We start from the raw sequence: 22524 nt of genomic DNA on the forward strand, positions 1-22524 counted from the left end.
CAGTTTTTTAGGTTTGCGTAGTTAATTTGACCTTCCTTTTATAGGATTTTACCCAATAAATTAATGCAAGCTGACTCTGTTAGGCATTCATTCTCTTTCTCAAACAAGTGGTGGCTTTCTGCATAATGGATTTTATCTTAACAAGGCTATAATGGCAAGAACAAATTGGAGAAATGCTATGAAAATCCTGACTTGCTGTTGCTGCAGATCACCCCTGTTACCTGTGTGGATTATTAAAAGGCTAAAGAAAGAGAGAAAACTGTGAAATCCAGGATAGAAATTGGCATTTGTGACCCTTTCCCCTTTTAAATTTCTGAAGTCAAAATATACAGAAGCCACTGACTTCAAAAGGATATTCAAATGGATAGATCAGCTTTCTTACCACAGGTATACATTCTTGAACAAATAGATACCAAAATGATGAAATGTGGGTTTCCTCCTTTTCTACTTGCATGCAACATTGCAAGTATATAAGAGGAGATGTTTGTTGCAACATCATATTAAGTATTTCATTTCCCGCCTCTTTAGCACCTATACCACCTAATTTTTATGATAGCACTCTTCATTTTTACATAATAATTGATTTGCCCCTATCTCTCTTTGGCCAACGTATCTGTCTGGAGAGCCATTTATTAGAAAATAACAAAAAGTATAATTAAACAATTGATAAAGCCACACAACACCCAAAGTGAATCTGGCTGGTGTACAAGGTTAAAAGCAACAATAATGTAATAATAAAGTCCTTTTTACTGCTGTGCCTTTTTATTATTGCTTTGTCAGTTATTCATTGAAATGCTTTAGCATTTCAGTTATTGAGGTATAAAGGAGATATAGCACTGCTTTTGAAGTCCACCTTTTGCAATTCATTGGGATTTAATCAACATTGGATCAGATCTATGTCCTCCCAAAAAGGGAAGTGGATTGAATTTGGCAATTTGAATAGATGCTGATGATGTCAGTGAGAATTAACAAGCTCTGGACCAGGTTCTGCTTCATAAAGCTACTAAACATAAATGGAGCTTGGTTGTGCCAACTATAACGATCTTTACTTCCTGACAGTGAGAACAATTAATCAGTGTAATGGCTTGTCTTCTGAAGCTATGGGTGCTCCACCACTGGAGGTTTTTAAGAAGAGATTTGACACCTATTTGTCCATAATGGTATAAGGTCTTCTGCTTGAGCAGGGGTTGGACCAGAAGACCTCCAAGGTCCCTTCCAACTCTGCTTTTCTGTTATTTATTCTGTCTATTCATGAGCAATGCAAAGAAATAATAGGGAAACATAATACTGTATATCAATTACAAAATGAAAAATGTGAGTTCCATCAAAAAACAAAAGAACCCAACAAGCACCCTTCTTCTAGCCCCCTCCTCAAGCATAACAAAATCCAAAAGCTTTTCTCAAAGCAGACCTTTAACTCTTGCGTTCCACAGGTTTCTTTTATGTCTTTCTAAAGCTGTGTGTCAACTACAAGTCTGAGCTAAGGAACCCATCCTTTACAGTTCCTAGAATGGAAGTGTAAAGGCCCACTATGTTTTTCTTCTCAAGAAAAACACTAAATGTCTGTGGAGATTCTCGGTCATCCAGGTCGTGATTGTCCCTTAAGTGCTTTTTCAAGAGGCAACTGGCCTTTCACGTTTTTCTTTGAAGATGTTTTGCTTCTCATCCAAGAAGCTTCTTCGGCTCTAAGCTGAAGAAGCTTCTTGGATGAGAAGGGAAACGTCTTCAAAGAAAAATAAGAAAGCCCAGTTGCCTCTTGAAAAAGCACCTTTGGGACAAGAGAAACAGTAGGCATACATAATACTAGCCTACTTAAAACCAGAGCCCCAAACCAGGTACTATTTTCATCATTGGCACCATGCCAAGAAGACTGAAGTTATCAGATGCTTCCATGCTCTGAATGCCTTTTCTTTCATTGCTGAAAAGAGTTCAAAGGAGCCGACAGAAGAGGAAGCTAACAAACTGAAGATACGTTTTCCATATGGATTCCTAAATCTTGTCAATCTTCAAATTAAGCCACCTCCCTGTCCTGCATAATTAGATAGAAATACAATTTCATATGAATCCTACAGATAACACAGCTGGCATATTAATTCTTGTGAATTAGGACACTGTAATAATATCTGGCAGATTCACATAGGACTTTCTTTTCCTATCAGATTATATGAACTCTCAGGAGTATGTGGAAGAAGTATTGTGAGGTAACCAGTTTCATCAGTCCAATTAATAGTATTGGAGTAAATCCATCAGAATAAGCCAGTTTGGTGTAGTGGTTAAGGCACTGGGCTAGAGTCCTGGAGAGTGTGAATTCTAGTCCTGCTTTAAGGACAAGGCAAGCTGGGTGACCTTGGGCCAATCCACTCTCTCACCAGTGGAAAGAAGGCAATGGAAAACCATTTTTGATTTTTTAAAAAATGAAAAAAAAACCCAACAATGGTGCAGGGATTTACCCAAGCAATGGCCAGAAATCATCACTGACTTAAAGGCACCAAAATAAAACAAAACCTTCCATCAGAAGACCTGGGCATCCTTGCCAACTGTAGCTTTATCATGCATTACCATGGCGTCTGAGATAAATCTGTATAAATGTGATGAAGCTGAATCCAAGCTTCTGCTCCAGTAAGTTATGGGTGGGAAACAAGACTGACCCTGTAACTGGCTCATCCTCACCACAGTTAAGATTTGCCCATTAGAAAAGGCATCCAAAATCAAACGGTTCTCACATCACCTGAGATGCAACACTTCAAGGTAGACAATAAAAAAAAAAACCATCAAGGTAGACGTTTCTGATTTACCTCCACACAGGAGGCCAAATCGCGCTCCGGCTTTATGGAACCAACTGCCGGTTGAGCTCCTTCCGGCGCGGTCTGAAGACCCATTTATTTGAACAAGCTGGCCTGGCCTGATGGGGGACGTTAGGGTTTTTAATGGGTTTTTATACTGTTACTGTTTTTATCTGGGCAATTGTTTAATTCTCTTTTAATTTTTGTATTTTCTATTTATATATGCCCTGTTCACCGCCCTGAGTCTTTCGGGAGAAGGGCGGTATACAAATTTAATAAAATACAAATACAAATACAAATCACACTGAACCCCAATCAGAGCTTAATTCATCTTATCCACGACAAAATCCGAGGAAAAATCTGTAGCGTGTTTATTACGTTTAACGCAAACCATCAAAGCTATTGTGATCTTTTCTTATATTGTAACCTGTTATATTGTACTGTCGGATAATAAACACGCACCTCGCCTACAGCCATTTCACACACACACACACACACACACACACACCCCAGTCCGGATAAGGCAGGGGTCTTCAAACTTGGCCCTTTTATGGCTTGTGGACTTCAACTCCCAGAATTCCTCAGCCAGACATGCTGGCCGAGGAATTCTGGGAGTTGAAGTCCACAAGCCATAAAAGGGCCAAGTTTGAAGACCCCTGGATCCGATAAGGTTTGATGCGCCAAGAATTGACCACTTGTCCAAGAATCTTCAGCTACTCCAGATCCAACAGCTCTCCTCAGTCGCTCGAGAGCCGGGGCTTTCTTTTTAAAGTTTAGGCAAAGAAGGCGCCTAAGGTTGGAGGCAAGGAACCAGCAGAGCGGGCAGAAAACTTCCCGCCGTCTTCTGCCATAAAGCAGCGACTCTGTGGCTGGATGAAACACCAGGAGCCCGCCTAGAACCATTCCTTGCGATCCACGGCTAGGCAGCAATACTTACTGGATTAAAGCCGCTTTTTCTTTTTTACTGGCCACTCTGACGGACTTTAGTTCGTCCCCGTCAGGCTGAAGCTCAGTCACGAACACCATTCGGGAAGAAAAAAGTTCGCCTCCGCTCCCGTCCGTCTCCTCTGGCTCTGCTTCCCCCTTCTCTCTTGCTGATCGTACTCAAACGGGACTCCCTCCGAGCATTTCTAGCTTTTCCTCCTTCGTATCACATTACACCACTTCGTAAGCTCAAAGCACAAAATTGAGACCAAGCGCGGGCTTTCTCTTTTCTTTTCTTTTCTTTTCTTTTCTTTTCTCTTCTTCCTCCCCTTAATAGTGCCTAACTAACCTGAGCGAGTTGGAACTGGTAATGGTTGCCGGCCAGGCCTTATAGGCTGATGCACAGAGGGAGGAAGCAGGGAAAGTCCGGGAGAGAGCCAGCCCTCTTCTCGAGCTACAGACTCTCTGGAAGTGAAACAGAAAAACCAGTCCCACCAGCTCGTCAGAGATGCAACTCATTGCTCAAGCACGGAAATGACAGCTCCTTTTTTTTTTTTTACAGCTCAGCAGCTTTGAAAAAGTCGGATGAGATTTTTTTTTTAAAAAAAACAAACCACAACGAAATCGAGAGAAGATAAAAGATCACGGTGGGACTGAGCGGACTGAAGCAATGAAATTCGTATTTTATTTTATTTTATTAAAAAAAATCTGCCGGACGTGAAATGTGGGAGTGGAGAAGAAAAAAAAAAAGGTGGAAGGTCGTTTGGCCTGATCCTAGCTCTGGACAGGACTCTCTTCAGGCACCTTGGGTGGCTCTAAGGCAGGGGTCTTCAAACTTGGCCCTTTTATGACTTGTGGACTTCAACTCCCAGAATTCCTCAGCCAGCAAAGCTGGCTGAGGAATTCTGGGAGTTGAAGTCCACAAGTCATAAAAGGGCCAAGTTTGAAGACCCCTGCTCTAAGGCTTATTAGGGAGCTGAAATGATTCACAGCTGGATGTTTCGGCTATTGTCCCTTGGTGGCTTACAGAAAACAAAAGGACTCGTGAATGTTTCATGTGGGAATAGCAATAAGAGGAGAAGGGGAAAAAAAGGCCTTTGGTTCTTGTGGGTTGATTTCACCTAGGTAGGGCTCACCTGACCGCTTGGCTTGAAACAGTGGCAGAGAGTTGGGAACAGGAAATTTCAGATTGGGCAAGTTTTCTGCTGATTTGAAGAATAGGTGGGGAGTGATTCAGTTCCCCTGTATGGAAGGGCTTGAGGCAGGTAACCGACAGGTTCCAAGCAAGGAGAAGAAGAAGAAGTTGGAAGGGACCTTGGAGGTCATCTAGTCCAACCCCCTGCTCAGGCAGGAAGCCCTATACCATTTCAGACAAGTGGCTGTCCAGTCTCTTCTTAAAAACTTCCAGTGTTGGAGCATTCACCACTTCTGGAGGCAGGTTGTTCCACTGGTTAGTTGTTCTAACTGTCAGGAAGTTTCTCCTTAGTTCTAGGTTGCTTCTGTCTTTGGTTAGTTTCCATCCATTGCTTCTTGTCCTGCTTTCAGGTGCTTTGGAGAATAGCTTGGCTCCCTTTTCTTTGTGGCAGCCCCTGAGATGGTATTGTTTCAGGTGGCTTTCTCTGATTGGAAACCTTCTAACAGTTGGGTTTCTGGTGTCCTTGAACCCGGGGTATTTAGAGGACCAGGCTCAGAGACTATAAAGAACCTAAAAGTTCAGCCCTAAGCTACATAAATTCTACAGGTAGTCCTTGACTTATGACCACAATTAAGCTCAAAATTTCTGTTGCTAAGCAAGTGAGTTAAGTGAGTTTATTTATTTTATTTATTTATTTTTATTTTTAATTCCATTTATATCCCGCCCTTCTCCGAAGACTCAGGGCGGCTTACAAGCTTAGCAGTAGCCTTCATTCTATGTATATGCCTGCTTATTAGGGCTTTCACACACACCCCCAAGCGGCATTATTTTTGCCCCATTTTAGTTTTGCCCCATTTTACGATCTTTTTGTCACCGTTAAACGAATCACTGCAGATGTTGTGAATCGCAGGGTAGTTAAGTGATTCCAGCTTCCCCCATTGACTTTGCTTGACAGAAGCAGGCTGGGTAGGTTACAAATGGAGATCACATGACCCCAGGACAGTGCAACTGTCATAAATACATGCCAGTTGCTAAGTGCCTGAATTTTGATCACGTGTCCATGGGGATGCTGCAACTCTTGTGTGAAAAATGGTCATAGGTCACTTTTTTCTGTGCCATTGTAATTTCAAATGGTCACTAAATGAATAATTATAAGTCAAACACTACCGATAGTAACATTAGGTTGGCCTAATGTTCCAGAATGGTTGGCCAAGTAAATTGGGCATTCTGAGAGTTTTAGTCCAAACATTTGGAGAGAGGGGCATTAGGCTAAAAAAAATATATCTGGTTTAGAGCTACTATTGTCTTAAGAGTAGTAAGACAACACATAGCTTGTTATTAGTCTATGTCAGTGTTTCTCAGTTTTAACAACTTTAAGATGTGTGGACTTTAATTCCCACAATCCCCTAGTCAATTAGGGGGATTCTGGGAATTGAAATTCATACATCTTAAAGTCACCAAAGTTAAGATTCACCTAGTCTATGCCATCTTTTTCTAGCTGCCTGGAAGCATTAAAAAAATAGGAGAGGATTTTCTTTGCATTTTTAACCAGAGAGTGCATCATTTGTCCTGCTCTAGGTCCCAGAATCTGTTAAAAATGACAAGTTCTCCTAGCAATGAAAACTTTCTGAGGAATCAACACAATTACTCTTTGTGTTTTCCCTTTTAGTGGATTTATATGCTCTTTTCCCAGGGATCACTTAGCCTGCAATGACTTTCAAAACATTCAGCCAGATATCCTAATGCAGTGACCACACTGATGTTGTTGTTCTGGGCCTCACTTCTTTCTGTGTATCTGTGAGTCAGTGAGCCATAAAGTTTTCAAATCTTTTGTATGCTTCCTGTTAGGATTATGTGATTTAGAGTAGCTGCCCCCTTTTCTTACTTCTAGGCCACTTTATGAAGGTGTAGCTGTGAAATACAGTTTAAAAATTGTGAAATGCTACTGGAATTCAAGTTAGCATTCTGACGTAATCTGAATCTCCTGGAGTTGAGTAGGTCACCATTTTGCATTGTGCTCATGATTCTCACTCATCATACTAATAAATCCCTGCAGTTTTGAGATTGTAAGGGCAGTATAGACCCACTGGGGTCCTCTCCTAGCTTTTGGTAGCTATGACATGGGTTTTAAATGGAAACAGATGAGGAATCCAATCTCACTAAATTTATATATGGACTGATCTGATCTATGTTTCACAGACTAACATAGAAATCTTGCAGCTCTGTCAGTTCTGATTGGCCTGACATTTCCTGGCTTAAAACACATCAAAATAAATTTAAAAATGGATGAAAGTAAATTTGACATATATTTACACATTTAAGTGTAAATTTTCATGCAAGTTAAAAAGATTTAGTTTAATGCAGAAAGAGGGTGGAAAGAATTATACACACTTGTGAAACTATATTTTCTTAAAATACTGACTCACCAATTTTTAGGAGGAATCATAATTTCCTATGAAAATATGCAAGAAAGAACACAATATTACAATTGTGATACAAATTGGATATAACTATTTAAATCATCTTGTTCTAGCAAATACTACCAGATACCAATACTTGGGATTGAACCAAAATCACTGACACTATTTGCATTATATTGTTATCAAATTAATTTACCAAAAAACATTTATAGTCACATGGCGTTAGCTAAATTGGACTAGATCAAATAGTATTTTTTAAAAAAATTATTTTCATTCAGAAGCAAGAGTATGCAATATTTATTTAAAATAAAGATAGAATTTTCAAAAATATTTCAATAAGTAGGCAAAGAAAATTACTGAGGTTATACAACTAGTGCTTAGCATAAAGTTAATAAAGATTGAACATATCAGACAAAGATTATTAAGTTATTTTTATGATATGAAAAAGATCTTTGAGATCAGTCCCAAAATCTCCACCATGTTGTTATTTGTAAATGCTAAAAGAGAAGAAAAAAATAAGCAGAAAAAATAATCTACTAAAAATAGTATATGTAAGTATTTGGTTTCTCTTTCTCCTTCTTTGCACTCTGATTTACAGTGTTTATAAACATAAACTTTAAGTACTGTACTCTAAAAATTTATATTTGTCTTGCTGTGTGATATATATAGTATATAGGAATGGAAGCTATTTTTGCTTAAATGTAGTTATTCTTTTATTATGTATGCACACTATTCATTTTGCCCTTGCTGCATATTCTCCAGGTTTAAGTTCCCAAGGCAATGTTTGTTTTCCAGCCAGTGAATACATGGGCAATTTTGTGAATAGCCAATGTGGTGCAATGATATTTTTTTTCTCCACAGTTGTCACTCAGTGAGTTAGGTTGGACTGAAAGACAATGATTGGTCCAAAGTCACACTAGAACTTGGGGAAAAAAATGAATGAAAATTCAATGCACTCTGCTTTGGCCAGAATATAAACCAATTAAAAAAAAGAAGAAATAAAGCTATTTTAGTAGTCACGAAAAATGGCTACCATGAGAATGGTTGGGCCAGGAAGTCTGGCAGGAGTAAATTGCCAGTTTGTCACATTAATTATTTATGGCAAAAATGTGCTATCCTGCTAACTAATACCAATTTTCATGCTAGTTTCATCAAATTAATAGAAAAAATATAATCAACAAATGTAAACAATGGATATTTTATGAAAATTATTAAAGGAACTAATTTTTAAAAATATGATTGCCAGATAAAACGGTTGTGAAAAACAACTTGGGCTATTTAATCCACTAACATAATTTTACTAAAGGAAAAGCAGTATAAGTTACAAATCTTAACTTGCATTTTTTGTAGCTTGTTCTTCTGTTGTATTTTTTCCCCCTTAAAGTTACAAGAACTTTTGGCATAAAGACTGCTGTAGGAAACTCATTTTCTCTTACATTGCCCAATCTAAATTTATTTAATCTGAAGATTAATCATTCCACATTTTAATCATCCTTTAGTAAGACTTGGTAACTTTCATGCTATCATTTCATTCTTTGTGGGTTTGCTTTACTTTTTGCTTAATAAAGAACTGGGATGCTGGAAAAAGTGCTCAGTTCCCTACTGTCAGTTCAATAAAACAGTCTGAGTGCAGTTATCTTTATCTTTGTTACGAATGATTTACTGTGTTCACATGAATTCCATCTAAATATGTATCTTCCCTTAGGAAGTTGAATGTTATGAACAGCAGATTTACAACAATCCTTAAGATGCTCTCCATGGAGTAGAGGGTGCAGACTGCCAGCATTTCGTATAGTATAACCAGGAGCTGGCAGAAGTATATAATGTGTGAAAAACAGTAATTTATTTAGCTTACAGTTGTCTAGAATATGCAAATATTAAATTCCTAAAAAAGACAAAAATGAATTCAAGTTTTGGAGGTGGAAAAGTGTGCATTCATATTCTGGCTTGAAATAGTGGTCATTGTATTAATTATGGATCAGTATAATGGATGTAGATGTTATCCAACATATATGATCACTATCTTTCTGGGAAGAGTAGCCCATGGGATCAGGCTGCTTGCCTTCTGCTAGCGTGCCATTTCTATTTTTTGAATGAATTAACTGTCCTACTGTGCAGTATCTCACTGAAGTAATCATGAGTTAAGGCTAAGCAAGTTTTCATTTAACCAAGACTTTTAAAAAGATTTCAGAAGATGTGCATGCAGTCCCATAGCCTGTTCCACATCATGTAACCACATGTAGGTAAGGACTGCATTTACATATTTATTGATGTTATATGATAACTACAGCATTTACTCCATATTAAAAATGCCAGGCCCATTCAAATAGAACATCTTCCTGGAGTAGATGTACTGATTTTTTCCGGATAGGGAAATCATAATATATGATTACTAGAAATCCCCTGTGTGATGGAATGTGTGGTTGACCTTGGGGAACAGAGGAAGAAATGTTGCCTAGGAAACAATCAGACAAGAGAGGTACTAGCTCCCAGTGGCTTAACTGTCTGAGATGGAAAGTGGGACGTGTCCTAATGTACCAAGCAGTTAATAGTGGCAGTGGGAAATTTGCAGTTTTAGCTTGCAAGATGCTGTTAACTTGGCCCTATAATAAAGTGGAATCCAATCATCTAGACAACCTGTGACCTTGTCATCCTTTGAGACAAAGAAGTCTGATGTGACCAGAATGAACCTTAATTTTTAGGCCAACTATATATTTTTTTCACCCCAATGCTGGATGGTCCTTTGATCAAGTCTAAGACTATATGTCATAAACAGAAAACTAATTGTAGTGGCAAACAAACTTCATTAATAAGTCAATATTTACTTACCTAAACAGATAAATATAATGAGCATGGCTGTGCAACAAAACAATGGGGGCTGAAGTGACTACCATCTTCCTGCCAACTTCCCCATTGATTTTGCTTGTGGGAAGCTGGCAGTGAGCATCGGAAATTGTGATCATGTGACCCCAGGAATACTGCAATGGCCACAACTTTGTGAATAAAACTGGTCTGAACGCCATGAAAATTTAAATTCCACAGGAGTAATGGAAACTAGATTTTTATGCATATGTAGCAGATTAGTAGTATATAGATTTCTCATGCCTATAATAATTTTTCCCTTCTCTCCTGTTCAGCACAGGAGTAGCTTTCTGCTGCCAAACAAATTTTCCCAGTTCAAGCTGATGCGTCTTTCTTAAATATATAAAACCAGCATTAACTTCCTGATATGCAAATCTTAAATGAAAAAAAAGTGAACAAGTAATGTCACAGAAGAATTAATGGAGCTATGAAACATTTCTAAAGAAAAAAGATTCTCTAGAGTTTGGAGTGGTGAACTGGACTATTCCCATTTAATTTTCATTAAAACATTAATGGTTTGATGTGACCTTATGTTTCAAGCTTACAGAATCTTATAAAAGATAAATAGGAAATTGAGCAGTGAATGTGAATGGAAAATCTCAAACTGTGAGCTTTTATTCTGTAAAAAGATCCTGTTACGCAAGTATGAGAATCAATAGTAGCTGTATTATTATGTAGTCTTAATACCCTATGTATTATGGATGCAGTAAAACATATCCCTGAAAAGCAAATGTAGCACAGCTATTCATTCCAGCTATCTATACTCCAAAGGCCCATCTAGACGATTAACAAAATTGCATTTTGCCTTTAGTGTGACATTCTAATCCTGATCTACTACCAGAAGTGTTAACTGTTGTTGTTGTTAGTTGCGAAGTCGTGTCCGACCCATCGCGACCCTATGGACAATGTCCTCTAATGTCCTTCCTGTCCTCTACCAGTGTTAACTGTAAAGATGAATAAAAGTCACCACAGCAGTTCCAATCCATCATTGCTCAAGAAACATGATGTCAAAGAAATTTTTAAAAAGTAGATTAATGAAGAAATTGAATGAAAGAGACTTATGAATGAATATGCCCAACATTGAAATGTACTAAGAACAGGTTTATTTCTCCATCCTTAATATTTTGAAATTGTTAGTAGGACCAACCATCAATGTCCTATTTGCCTTTTTGAAAAAAGCTGATGATCTGTGATCATCCTCTAGATTCCTAGGAATATGTCTTTTGATTTGATCCAGGTTTTCCCCCCCTTTGGGTGTAGTGATAAGGATATTGAATTGCAAACGGGGAAACCCAGATTTAAATCTAGAATCATGGTACTCATAGGATGAGACTTTGGATGATGTGAAGTATTAGAACCATTTTATAAAGCTTTGGTAAGACAACTTACTAAGAATAAGAATACTGTCTCCTGTTTTGGTAACTGTATTATAAAAAAGATGTTGAGACTCTGGAAAGAGTGCAAAAAAGAGCAACTAAGATGATTAGAGGGCTGGAGACTAAAACATGTGAAGAACAGTTGTAGGAATTGGGTATGTCTAGTGTATGTCTAGTGTGTAGTGTAGTGTAGTGTAGGGACGCGGTGGCTCAGTGGGTTAGGACGCTGAGCTTGTCGATCAGAAGGTCGGCAGTTTGGCGAGTCGAATCCTGAGTGCCGCGTAACAGAGTGAGCGCCTGTTACTCGTCCCAGCTTCTGCCAACCTAGCAGTTCGAAAGCACATAAAAATGTAAGTAGAAAAATAGGGACCACTCCGGTGGGAAGGTAACAGCATTCTGTGAGCCTTTGGCGTCTAGTCATGCCGGCCACATGACCACGGAGACGTCCTCGGACAAGCGCTGGCTCTTTGGCTTTGAAATGGAGATGAGCACCGGCCCCTAGAGTCGGAAATGACTAGCACGCATGTGCGGGGGAACCTTTACCTTTACCTTTTTAGTGTAGTGAAAAGAAGGACTAGGGGAGACATGATAGTGGTATTACAATATTTGAGGGACTGCCACAAAGAAGAGAGGTCAACCTATTTTACAAAGCACAGAAGGCAAGAAACAATGGAAACTAATCAAGGAGAGAAGCAACCTAGAATTAAGAAGAAATTTATTTATATTTTTTTTATTTTAATTCCATTTATATCCCGCCCTTCTCCGAAGACTCAGGGCGGCTTACAAGCTTAGCATTTCCTGATGGTGAGAACAATTATCCAGTGAAATGGCTTGCTTTCAGAAGTTGTGGGTGCTCCATGAGTGGAGTCTTTTAAGGAGAGACTGGACAGCCACTTGTCTGGAGCAAGAGGTTGGACTAGAAAACCTTGCTTGAGCAAGAGGTTGGACTAGAAAACCTCCAAGGTCCCTTCCAAGTCAGTTATTAACTTTCTCTACTTCAACCAATCTCATGGGTGCGATCTTGTGAAGGGGATCTCTTTGGGCACTTTTCAAGAAATATAGATTATACATATAAGAAAAGAATCACCCTTGAGTCTGCTTTGCCTCAATGTTACCGTCCAATTTCACTTATCCTACGTTTGCATCTTTTTTTTTTTAGAAGCTGCTTGCCTGCATACAGATATTTAGTAGGTATTCACTTATTAGGTAAATGCTTCTTCAGGGTCTCAGCAATGTGAGGTCCACTCCAACACTTCATTGTAGTTTATCATCAATGCTTAGCCAGTTGCTTATAGAAACATTTAGAATTTACACCTACTTGTAAACTTTCTTTTCTTTCGAGATAGAATTCCTTCAGTTATCAATTATGCAAGCCACTGAGATCTCTTCTTAGCTCACCATATCCCTTCATCTGCTTGCATCAATATGAAGTGTTTTTGCAGCTAGAATGGAGTTGTTTTTCCTATAATTTTCATATAAAATGTTTATTTCAATTTATTTGTTGCTATGATTAATATTAAGTAGGTCCTTCAGTCCCTAGGCTTTTGGCCATCTGATTAGACAAACCTTTTTGTTTTTTTGCAAATAATACACATTATAATGAATTTGATTTCTTCAAAGAATAATGTTTCTTTTTACTGACTGCTTACTCTTTCTGAAAAATAGCTAAAATTAGTCAAATCTATTTTTATCCATCTTAGATGTGGTCACAAGGTAATGCCATCCTGACTAATTTGTCCCTCCTTCAGATATAACAACTATGTATTTTACTCAGAGAAGGCCCATGTAAAAGTAATGATCCTCAGATTGCTCACTTGAAGTCAGCATTTCTTTGTACAGTCATCTGTAGCCTTACTTACCGTACCCTACTCTACCCTACTTTTCCAAGCCATAAAGATTCTTTTTTTTTTTGGCTTATATTATATATTCTTATGATAATTATGAAGGAATTGGGTGGGCACCATGCTCTCTCTTAATAGATTAGAGATAAGGATGTTAGGGGGCTAGAAAATGCTTCCATACTGTTCCATATTCATGCATGTACTCAAAATATCTTGACAGAGATTCTTGGAAGTGCATAAATACACCATTCTTCCTTTTCAAGTATTTATGTATATTTGCAGAAGGAGAAGATTTATAACACTGTACCCGGTCATTGTCACAAATGTATCCTCTGAGTGTTCCTAATTCTCTCTCTCTCTCTGTCTCTGTCTCTGTTTGTGTGTGTGAGAAAAAGATTAATAGTTTCTCTATATGGACACCAGAAATGATAGCATTTTGATCTATTATCTTTAGCAGTGCTTTAGATCAAGAATGAGAAATAAGACTTTTGCATACTTTTTCAATAATGGAAGTAATTGCCTGACAATAATTTTAAATAATAAAAAATAATAGCATATGAATAACTGAACCTACACTTACATATATAATCCTTTGGTACATTTTTATGTACCTGGACATATGTGATACATAATTGTTTCATTGGATATTAAGGGGCAAAAATCTAAAAATAGAATCAGTTTTACTCCCACATTATAAGTGCAATATTACAATCAGTTTTTAATGGATACTTTCAAAGAATGCGTGAAAATGTCATAATCACTTACATTCTTAATGTGTGCAGGATTTATATGCATCTTTCCTTAAATTGCCAGGAATTATTTTTTAAAATCAGATCAGCAGATCATAGTTCTTTGTCAGGTAAATTTCCCTTGTACAGTATTTTTAAATGCAAAAAGACTCTTATTTTTTAAAAAAATATTACATTTTTAATTACTTTTTAAAAAAAATAATATTGTTTGTACACCACTTTTTTTCTGATGCAATTTTTGATCAGGGAATGGTATGGACCATCCGATACTCGAGTTGGTATCACATGAAGTATCAGGAAAATAGATAATTTCCAGAGGAACTGTGCCAGAAATATTTTGCATCCTTGACAGAGGCACACTGCTAATTTAGGATATGTCTGCTCATAATCTTAACAGCATATAATGGATCCAGGCATGCTAAAACATGTTAAGTAGACGCAGTAAGTGGATTAGCTTGTTGTAAAAGAAGGAATGTGAAATTCATCTTCATGATTTCTCCATCTTCCTTAAGCCCTGAATTTCTAAAAGTCTGCTCTGGAGGGCTCAGTTAATCTTATGGCAAGGCATGAACCTCTAGAGTTGAGGGCTGGAGAAGGGAAAGGGGAACTAGAGGAGAAAGATTGCTTTTATAGTAAATGTCTGCTGGATTCTGTGCCTTTAAGAAATGGAAGGAATCATTTTGTTTATTGACTAGTCAATCTGAATCCCAGTCAAAATAATGCAGTTGTGAATCCTGGATCCAAATCAATTTAATACAAATATGAATTGGGATCCAAATCATTGTCATAATATGTAATTTTATAGTAATAGGAACATGTTTGCCTCCTGTGTGAAAGGAAACGTCATTACATATGCATATACAGCATAGAGAACTCCTTGGAGAAAGGAATTTGGGGGCAAATGTAATTTTCCTCTGATATCATGGGGAGGAGGAACAGGTAGAGCAGAATGAAGTACCATGTAAACCTGGTTCTAAGGAACTGAGTTCTAGTAACAAATATGAAGTACCATACGCCCCCCTTATCTGCAAGCTTCGTTCTCTATGTTGGATTTTCTACTGCACCTCATAACCACAACACTTTGGTCTTGTCAAAAGCCAAAAAGTATAGAGGTGGACAAAATGTCAGTGGCACCTTGGGAGCGATGGTCCTCTCAAAGCTGGACTATTATCCTCGTCTTTCTATACTCAGAAATATCACTGGCCGTGCTCTGGTTGTTACTGAAAGCTTCCAAAATAAAGATACTACTTGACAGTAGTCAGACATTGGGCTGTTCTGTGACAGTCTGCATTTCTGTATGAGCTGCCCCAAATCCCTGTAACAATGTGACAGCAGGGGAAAAAAAATCTTCTTGATGCACCTTTAGTGGCAAATGACTGGAGGTGACATTTGCAGGTGCATAGTACCCTTCCTAAGTACCATGCGCATTTGGTGAGAAAAAGACATGTTAAGATACATACCACCCTTCCACAACTGCCCCATACATCGTTTTATCTAAAGATGCTTTTAAGTGAATTTAAGGAGAATAAAATATATCATTCGCATCACATATTTACTGAGAGAAGAAACGTCTAAAAAGGATCAATGACATTTTGCAGTGTGACAGTCCATGTGTCTTTCTCTTCTTCTATGTCGGACTTTCAGCTCTATTTTTGGTAAGAAACACTTAGCTGCATGTGAAGAAATTTAACAAATGGAACTTTTTCTTGTAGGGACAAAATGTCAAACAAATTTTGGGAAATAATATCTCCTTGAATCAAACTATAAATTTTGGGGACATTTATATATTTTAAAACCGGTGTAATAAGAGTGTTTTACTGGTAGAAATCATCTCTTTTGAAGTCTTTCCAACAGGATAAGTCCAATGACATTGTAGAATGTTCATTAAATCATACCATGGCAACATCCATTTTAATACCACATGTAGGTCAGATGGACATGATTCAGACCAATTCTGCTCGTTACATCACTATAATTTTAGACTGATTCAGTTTAGTTCCCCAAGTTACAAGTACTTCATCATTACAGAGACATGTCAAGGTGTGTGCTTGTATAAATGATTGTACCATTGCTAGAAATTTCCTTTGTTGAGGTCAAAGCAGCAGTGTAAAATCTACTGCATTTTGAAGGAAAATATAGTTTGTGAACAAAAGCTGACAGCCTGACAGCCATTTTTCTGATGTCAGATACAATATGATCCCCAAAGGTATATTTCAGATGGCTGTGTAAAGACAGGTTTCTAACACTATCTGGAAAGTTAAGCATGAATAAAACATTTTTTGAAATTTGATCTCCGTTTCTGTTCAGGTATCAGGAGCCGATTCCAGTAAATTGTTAGTTCACGTAACTTCTGTCATCCTTAGGTTGGCAAAAGGTCATCATTCCCATTGCACTGATATTCTCACTTTACATATGAAACCAAAGAACCTAGGCAGGATAGGAGAAATTCCTGATTCACATTTTCCTTGTTTCAATTGAAGGTGGAACAGATGCAGAAAAAATTAAGTTTAATTTCTGGCATCTATAAATAGGGGTTTAGAAATTTCGGTCTGAACAGTTTCCGCCAAACAATGTTAACAAACTAGGTTAGAACAGGAGCCATTGGAGGGAAGAATGATTGCTATTAATTTTATTTTTTAAAAGGGAATAAGAGGGAATGACCAGGAAGTAAGTAAGTAAATAAGGGTCTTCTTTTTGTTTCTGATGAATTTTGGTGGTGGAGCACTTTTGGGAAGTTCTTTGTTGTTGTTTTTTTGTGCCTTTGGGTTAATGTTGAATCCTAGTGACTGCCAGGATAAGTCCCTGCAATTGTCTTGGCAAGATTTCAGAAGCATTTTGCCCTTGCCTTCTTCCCCAGGCAGAGAGTGTTTGACTGGCTCTAGGTCACCCAGTTGGTTTTGTGCTTAAGGCCAGACTAGAACCCACAATCTCCAGGTTTCTAGCCTGGTGCCTTAATCTCCTCACCAAACTGGCTTTTGGGGAGTTCAGAGAATCACAATAATAGGGATGTGGGCTGAAAGAGACTTGAAGGTTATAATTTGCTCTTTCCTGTCTCAGATGTTATTTAATATATTCCCATTCCTGACCTGACCAAACTTCAACCTCCTCCCCTCCTAACAAATACTAAAGGTGACACCGTTTAATTCACCTTATCTTGACATTGCGATGAGGTTTAAATATACTTTGCAGCCAGTATGGATCCAATTCACTATGATGTCTGAAGCTGTGTTTCAGACTAAGAATTGTATATAATGTGACTGGGCTACAATATAAAGAGTAGAAAATGCCAAGCCAAATGAAATAGTGGAAGAACTCAAAACAGATTAAATTAATTAAACTTACACAATGTGGCTAACAGTTATTAGTACATAGGGAATAACAACAGTTGTACCAATTGGCCCCATAAATGGCAACTCTCAATGGGGGCTTTGGGGGCTGTTACAGTAGGCCTAGGGAGTTCTATCTGTCCGTAGAACTTCATTATATGTACATACAGAAACAGATACATAACACTTAATGTGGATATAGAAAGTAAAACATTTTTGAGTCAATTCCTTATGACTTTACTGACCTACAGTATCCATATATTTTAATGGTGCAATATTCAGTATGGAAATGATTTCCCACTGACTTCTTCAGTGTGATTCTAAAATAAGCAGTAATTTAGAAAAATTACTTTCTTTTGCAACTTTATTGATATGCTTATTATAGGAAATGGAATAACTCCTGCAGAAAATCTGTATTAAATTTTGACCCAAAACAGGAGTCTGATAGCAACTTCTCTAAATTGATCTTAGTTTGAAAATTTAGTTAGCGTAATGGTAGATCATAGACAAGTATACGTGTTATTATACTTGTTTAATAAACTGTGGCAACTGTTAGCCTTTGAAGTAACTTAGAATCAGCAGAGATTCAAGATTAGACAAAATGATTTCATGCAGTCTAGCTTTAACTCATTGATTTAAAATCAAATCATATACTAAACTATTTTATTTTGAAATTATAGAAAAGTAGGTTTTTTCTGCCTTTTCTCTTGATTCATTTTCATTAGTTCTTATAGTATATTTACATAGTCTGAGACGTCCTCGGACAAGCGCTGGCTCTTCGGCTTTGAAACGGAGATGAGCACCGGCCCCTAGAGTTGGAAACGACTAGCACGCATGTGCGGGGGAACCTTTACCTTTACCTTAAGAGTTTTGAATGCAACTATTAATTGGCATCGGTTTAAAAATAGCAAACAAATACATTTAACATTTAGTCTGCTTTCCAATGCAGAATCGTCGTATCACAATATCTTCTGTAACGTGGGCAAGCTAGGAGCACTTCTTACAAGCTACAATGTGATAACTCCATCAAAATAAACTATCTGGTCAACATATTCAGAAAAAGGAATAAAAGCAACTTTTCTAAACATAAACAAATAAATAAGGTTAAATAAACATAAACAAGGTTGACTCAGCCTTCCATCCTTCCGAGGTAGGTAAAATGAGGACCCAGACTGTTGGGGGCAATAAGCTGACTTTGTAATAATGCCGCTTGGGGGGGGGGAAAGCCCTAATAAGCAGGCATATACATAGAGTGAAGGCTATTGCTAAGCACATTGGTTTGTGCTTAAATTGTAAGCCGCCCTGAGTCTTCGGAGAAGGGCGGGATATAAATGGGATTAAAATAAAATAAAAATAAATACCTTATGAACACTGATTCAGCGTGGTCCATAGGGCTAAGGCAACAGACTTGATCACTTGATTTGCAGAAGCTGGGTTGAATTTTGTAATGAAAATCTGAGTCACTAGAAGAATGCTTTCGCCTCATCCTTTTAACAAGGTGAGATTGGTGTTGAAAAATAATGAATTGGTATGGCTTGCCTTTCCTTTAGCAAGTTCTTGTACAGAACAAGCTGCTGCTGCTATCTGGGCTGGTTTTCTTATGCTCAGTCTAGTTCAAGCCAGAGCTTTTAAGTTAATAAGTTACTTATATAAATGACATCACCTGCATTTTACTTTCTCACTGGTAGTGCGTTATTCACCTGTCTTAATAGGCGCAGAGTAAATAGTTTTATTAACTTGAATACTAAGATTTCTTTTCGCATTAAGATGTTACTGACTTTAGAACAAAATCTCTCGTCCACTCTGTAATCGTCAGCTCTCCAAAAGATATAAAATGTTGCCCTTAGCCACTAAATGATGTCTTAGTTTGTTTTAAGCAATGGTCAGTTTTGTTTCAGACGGGACACTACTGAACTCATTGATATCAATGGGATCAAAGCTATGTAGCAAGGCAGGTATTTCTTATTTATCATGTTAACCCAGGATTGGAGAAAAAAAATAATCTTTTTGGCTTCGGAAAATTTCCAGAACTAAGGCACAGATAAAGAGATTGGGGAGTGGATTACCTATTGTTTCACTATTTTCTTAATTATAATGATGAAACTCATGATCATGCCTAGTTAGAGTAGGGCAAGATGTGAGGCTACTACACCTGGGAGAAATTACACCTCTGCTCCAGGTTATATCCGGAGACCTCCGACAGCCTATAGTGGTAGCACAGTACAGGTTGCTCCGAAAGCACCAGGAAAGAGATTTCCTTTCCTCGTCTATACCTGTATTGAAAGAGGAGGGTGCCCTTTCATTTCCAGCTAGTGAGACTGACTGCCTCTCAACCAATGCATTGTAATTGGCAGCAGGAGAGGGTGATCAGATTTTCCAAACATTGGTAGGGTGATCTTATCTGGGCTACAAGCATCTGGAGAGGCACTAGGTCAGACATGTCAAACTTGTGCCGTCACGTGACGTCGCGTGACATATCGGAGCTTTTTCGCCATTGCTGGCAATGGGGTGGGCACGGTTTCTTCATGACGCATCCGGCCCATGGGCCGGCAGTTTGACACCCTGCACTAGGTGATATCAAACAGTTTGAGTTTTCTGAAGGTCTTCACCACCACCTGTATTTTCACACCCCAGGTATAGTAGCTTGTATCCCCTATGCATCTACAATGATAGGGCTCCAGTGGTGGGATTCAACCGGTTCGCACCACTTCGGCAGAGCCGGTAGCTAATTTTTTGTTGCCCAGGCCCAGAATGGACTTCTAGAAGCAGCATCCACACAGAGAACTGGTTGTTCACATATCTGAATCCCACCACTGTAAGGCTCTGTATATTCCAATAGCTTACCATTGTTCCAAGTTCAACCACTCCCTCCAAAACTGCAATTTGCATATACTTACTTGTTTTCTCCAGTGAAGAGTTTACTCTCCGGCTTTAGAATAATATAAACTAGGAAAAGAGCAGTGGGTTAACCAGCTCAATACAATTTGAGTAATGTCATTAAGAACAAGTGATATTTTCTCAGAGATTTCAGAGGATCTGCAAAGAATATCAGCTAATTCCCCCGCCTTCCCAAAATCACAACTAGCAGAAAAAGTGTCCTCCCATTTGATCTAGCAGAACTGCTCTTATCAGTGGGAAAACAAAATGGCCTGATAGAGGTAACATAGAGGTAGTATGATAAAGGTGAAGGGAAGTTCCACTCCAGGGCAAATTAGCAGATACTCCAGGAAAAACACACAAGATAAATAAAAATTTAATTGCACCAATTAAACAAATAGTATAACCCCAATTGCTGCTGATTATTGTACATGTCTAAATAATAAGCTTAGGCTCTTATTGCCAGAGGAAGTGATCTGGAGATTATAGGCAAATGCTCTAATTTCTCACTGCTAGGAAGGCCAAATTGCTTCCTGCGTTGTCTTCTTCTCTTTTGGGCAGAGAGTCCCATATAAATTGTTGAGTTCTAAATGATGTTAAGCAAAAAGAATTTTCAATAAATTGCATCAAGCCTAACAGTGGAAAATAAAGTAAGCTCTTGGATATGTCTTCAAAGGCAACTTTTTTTTACTAGTCAACTATTTTACTGTGATGGTTGGCCCGTGTGTACTGAGACCAACTCAGTACACTGGGAAGAAGAGGTATATTTCCATAGAACGGGTAATTCCCTCATCTTTTGCTTTCTGCTGAAGTTATTCCTGTAGAATTTTCTTTTCATCTTTTTCAGACAACATCATAGCAAAAGATTTCCAGGCAAATGCAGAATGCAGTAGATTTTGAAAGTAATAATGTAATTTAATTATGCAGAAATAATATAATATACTTTTTATGCCTTATAAGGCTTCTAGGGGAATTTATAATTATTATTTTATGAATATTTTAAGTATCTGGGATACTTACATTAAGGGAACATTCTTAGTTTGTATGCAGAAATATAGGTTTTTTTAAAAAAAATCTTAAAATTGGTATAAACTGATGGTTTACAAGTCTCATTAAATTTTTGAAACAGAAAGAGTGTTGTAAACATGAATATAACTCCAATATTAGTATATTTGTTTAGAGATATGTCATGCCAACACACATAAGCACATTATTTTAAGCAGATTACTATGATATTACAGAAGGAGTAATACCTAGATTTTCTTAAACTAAATTATAGCTGTCTTACTGTAAAACGGTGGGATTTTTAACTTCCCTAACCCTCAGTTTTTTCATTGGGCATATATTTTTATTTCGATTTCTGTATGACATGTTCTCATAACATGTGTGATCATGTTAAACAAAACATTTATGGGCATCATTAGATCCATGTGAGCATTCTGACATCAAGCCATTATATTTCCTGGATTAAAGGGTGTCAAGGAAATTGTTCAGAAAAAACATAATTTGGTCCTGTCATTCACATAATGACATATATTCTGGCATAATTCCAGTCTGAAAAAAGTACATAAATATATTTCTTTGAAGTCTTAGGCAAACAGGGAAATTAATACTTTACATCAACTTATTGCCACCAAATGCCAAAAAAAAAAGGCAAGGGGAATTTATCATTATTTGAAGAACTGTGATTTCTTCAGCAATAAATATGTGTTTTAGGTTTTCTATCTTGGAACATCAGTATGTATTTGCATTCTATTTTTGAGATGGCTTCATATAAATACAATGGTAAAAGCATTATTCAATGCGGTATCATGTAGTCAAGAGTTTAATGATGTGTTTAGAAATCTCTCTCTCTCTCTCTTCTCTCTCTCTCTCTCTCTCCCCCCCTGTGGATATAATTTACTTGGACTTCAGTTAGGCGTTTGATAAAGTAGATCACAATCTACTACTTGATAAGATAGAAAAATGTTGGTTAGACAGCATCACCACCAGATGTATTCGTAACTGGCTGACCGGCCGTACTCATCATGTGGTCTTCAATGGAACTGCATCTACATGGAGGGAAGTATGTAGCATGTAATGGGGTGTTCCAAGGTTCTGTTCTAGGCCCAGTGCTCTTCAACATCTTCATCAACAAATTGGACGAGGGGATAGATGGGGAACTCATCAAATTTGCAGATGACACCAAGCTGGCAGGAATAGCCAACACTCCATTAAGATACAGGAAGATT

At 37.8% G+C, this 22524-nt stretch overlaps 1 protein-coding gene across 1 annotated transcript in view; it reads right to left on the minus strand.

Annotated features, from left to right (window-relative positions):
* GRAMD2B (GRAM domain containing 2B) overlaps nucleotides 1-4385 on the minus strand; it is a 44449-nt gene extending 40064 nt beyond the window's left edge. Inside the window, exon 1 of the mRNA XM_083354531.1 lies at nucleotides 3721-4385. Within this exon, the coding sequence (XP_083210657.1) occupies nucleotides 3721-3809 (89 nt within the window). The 5' untranslated portion in view covers nucleotides 3810-4385. The remainder of the gene's footprint in view (nucleotides 1-3720) is intronic.
* Between the last annotated feature and the right edge of the window lie 18139 nt (nucleotides 4386-22524).

Source organism: Vipera ursinii (genome assembly GCF_947247035.1).
Source record: "Vipera ursinii genome assembly, chromosome: 2".
NCBI lineage: Eukaryota > Metazoa > Chordata > Lepidosauria > Squamata > Viperidae > Vipera > Vipera ursinii.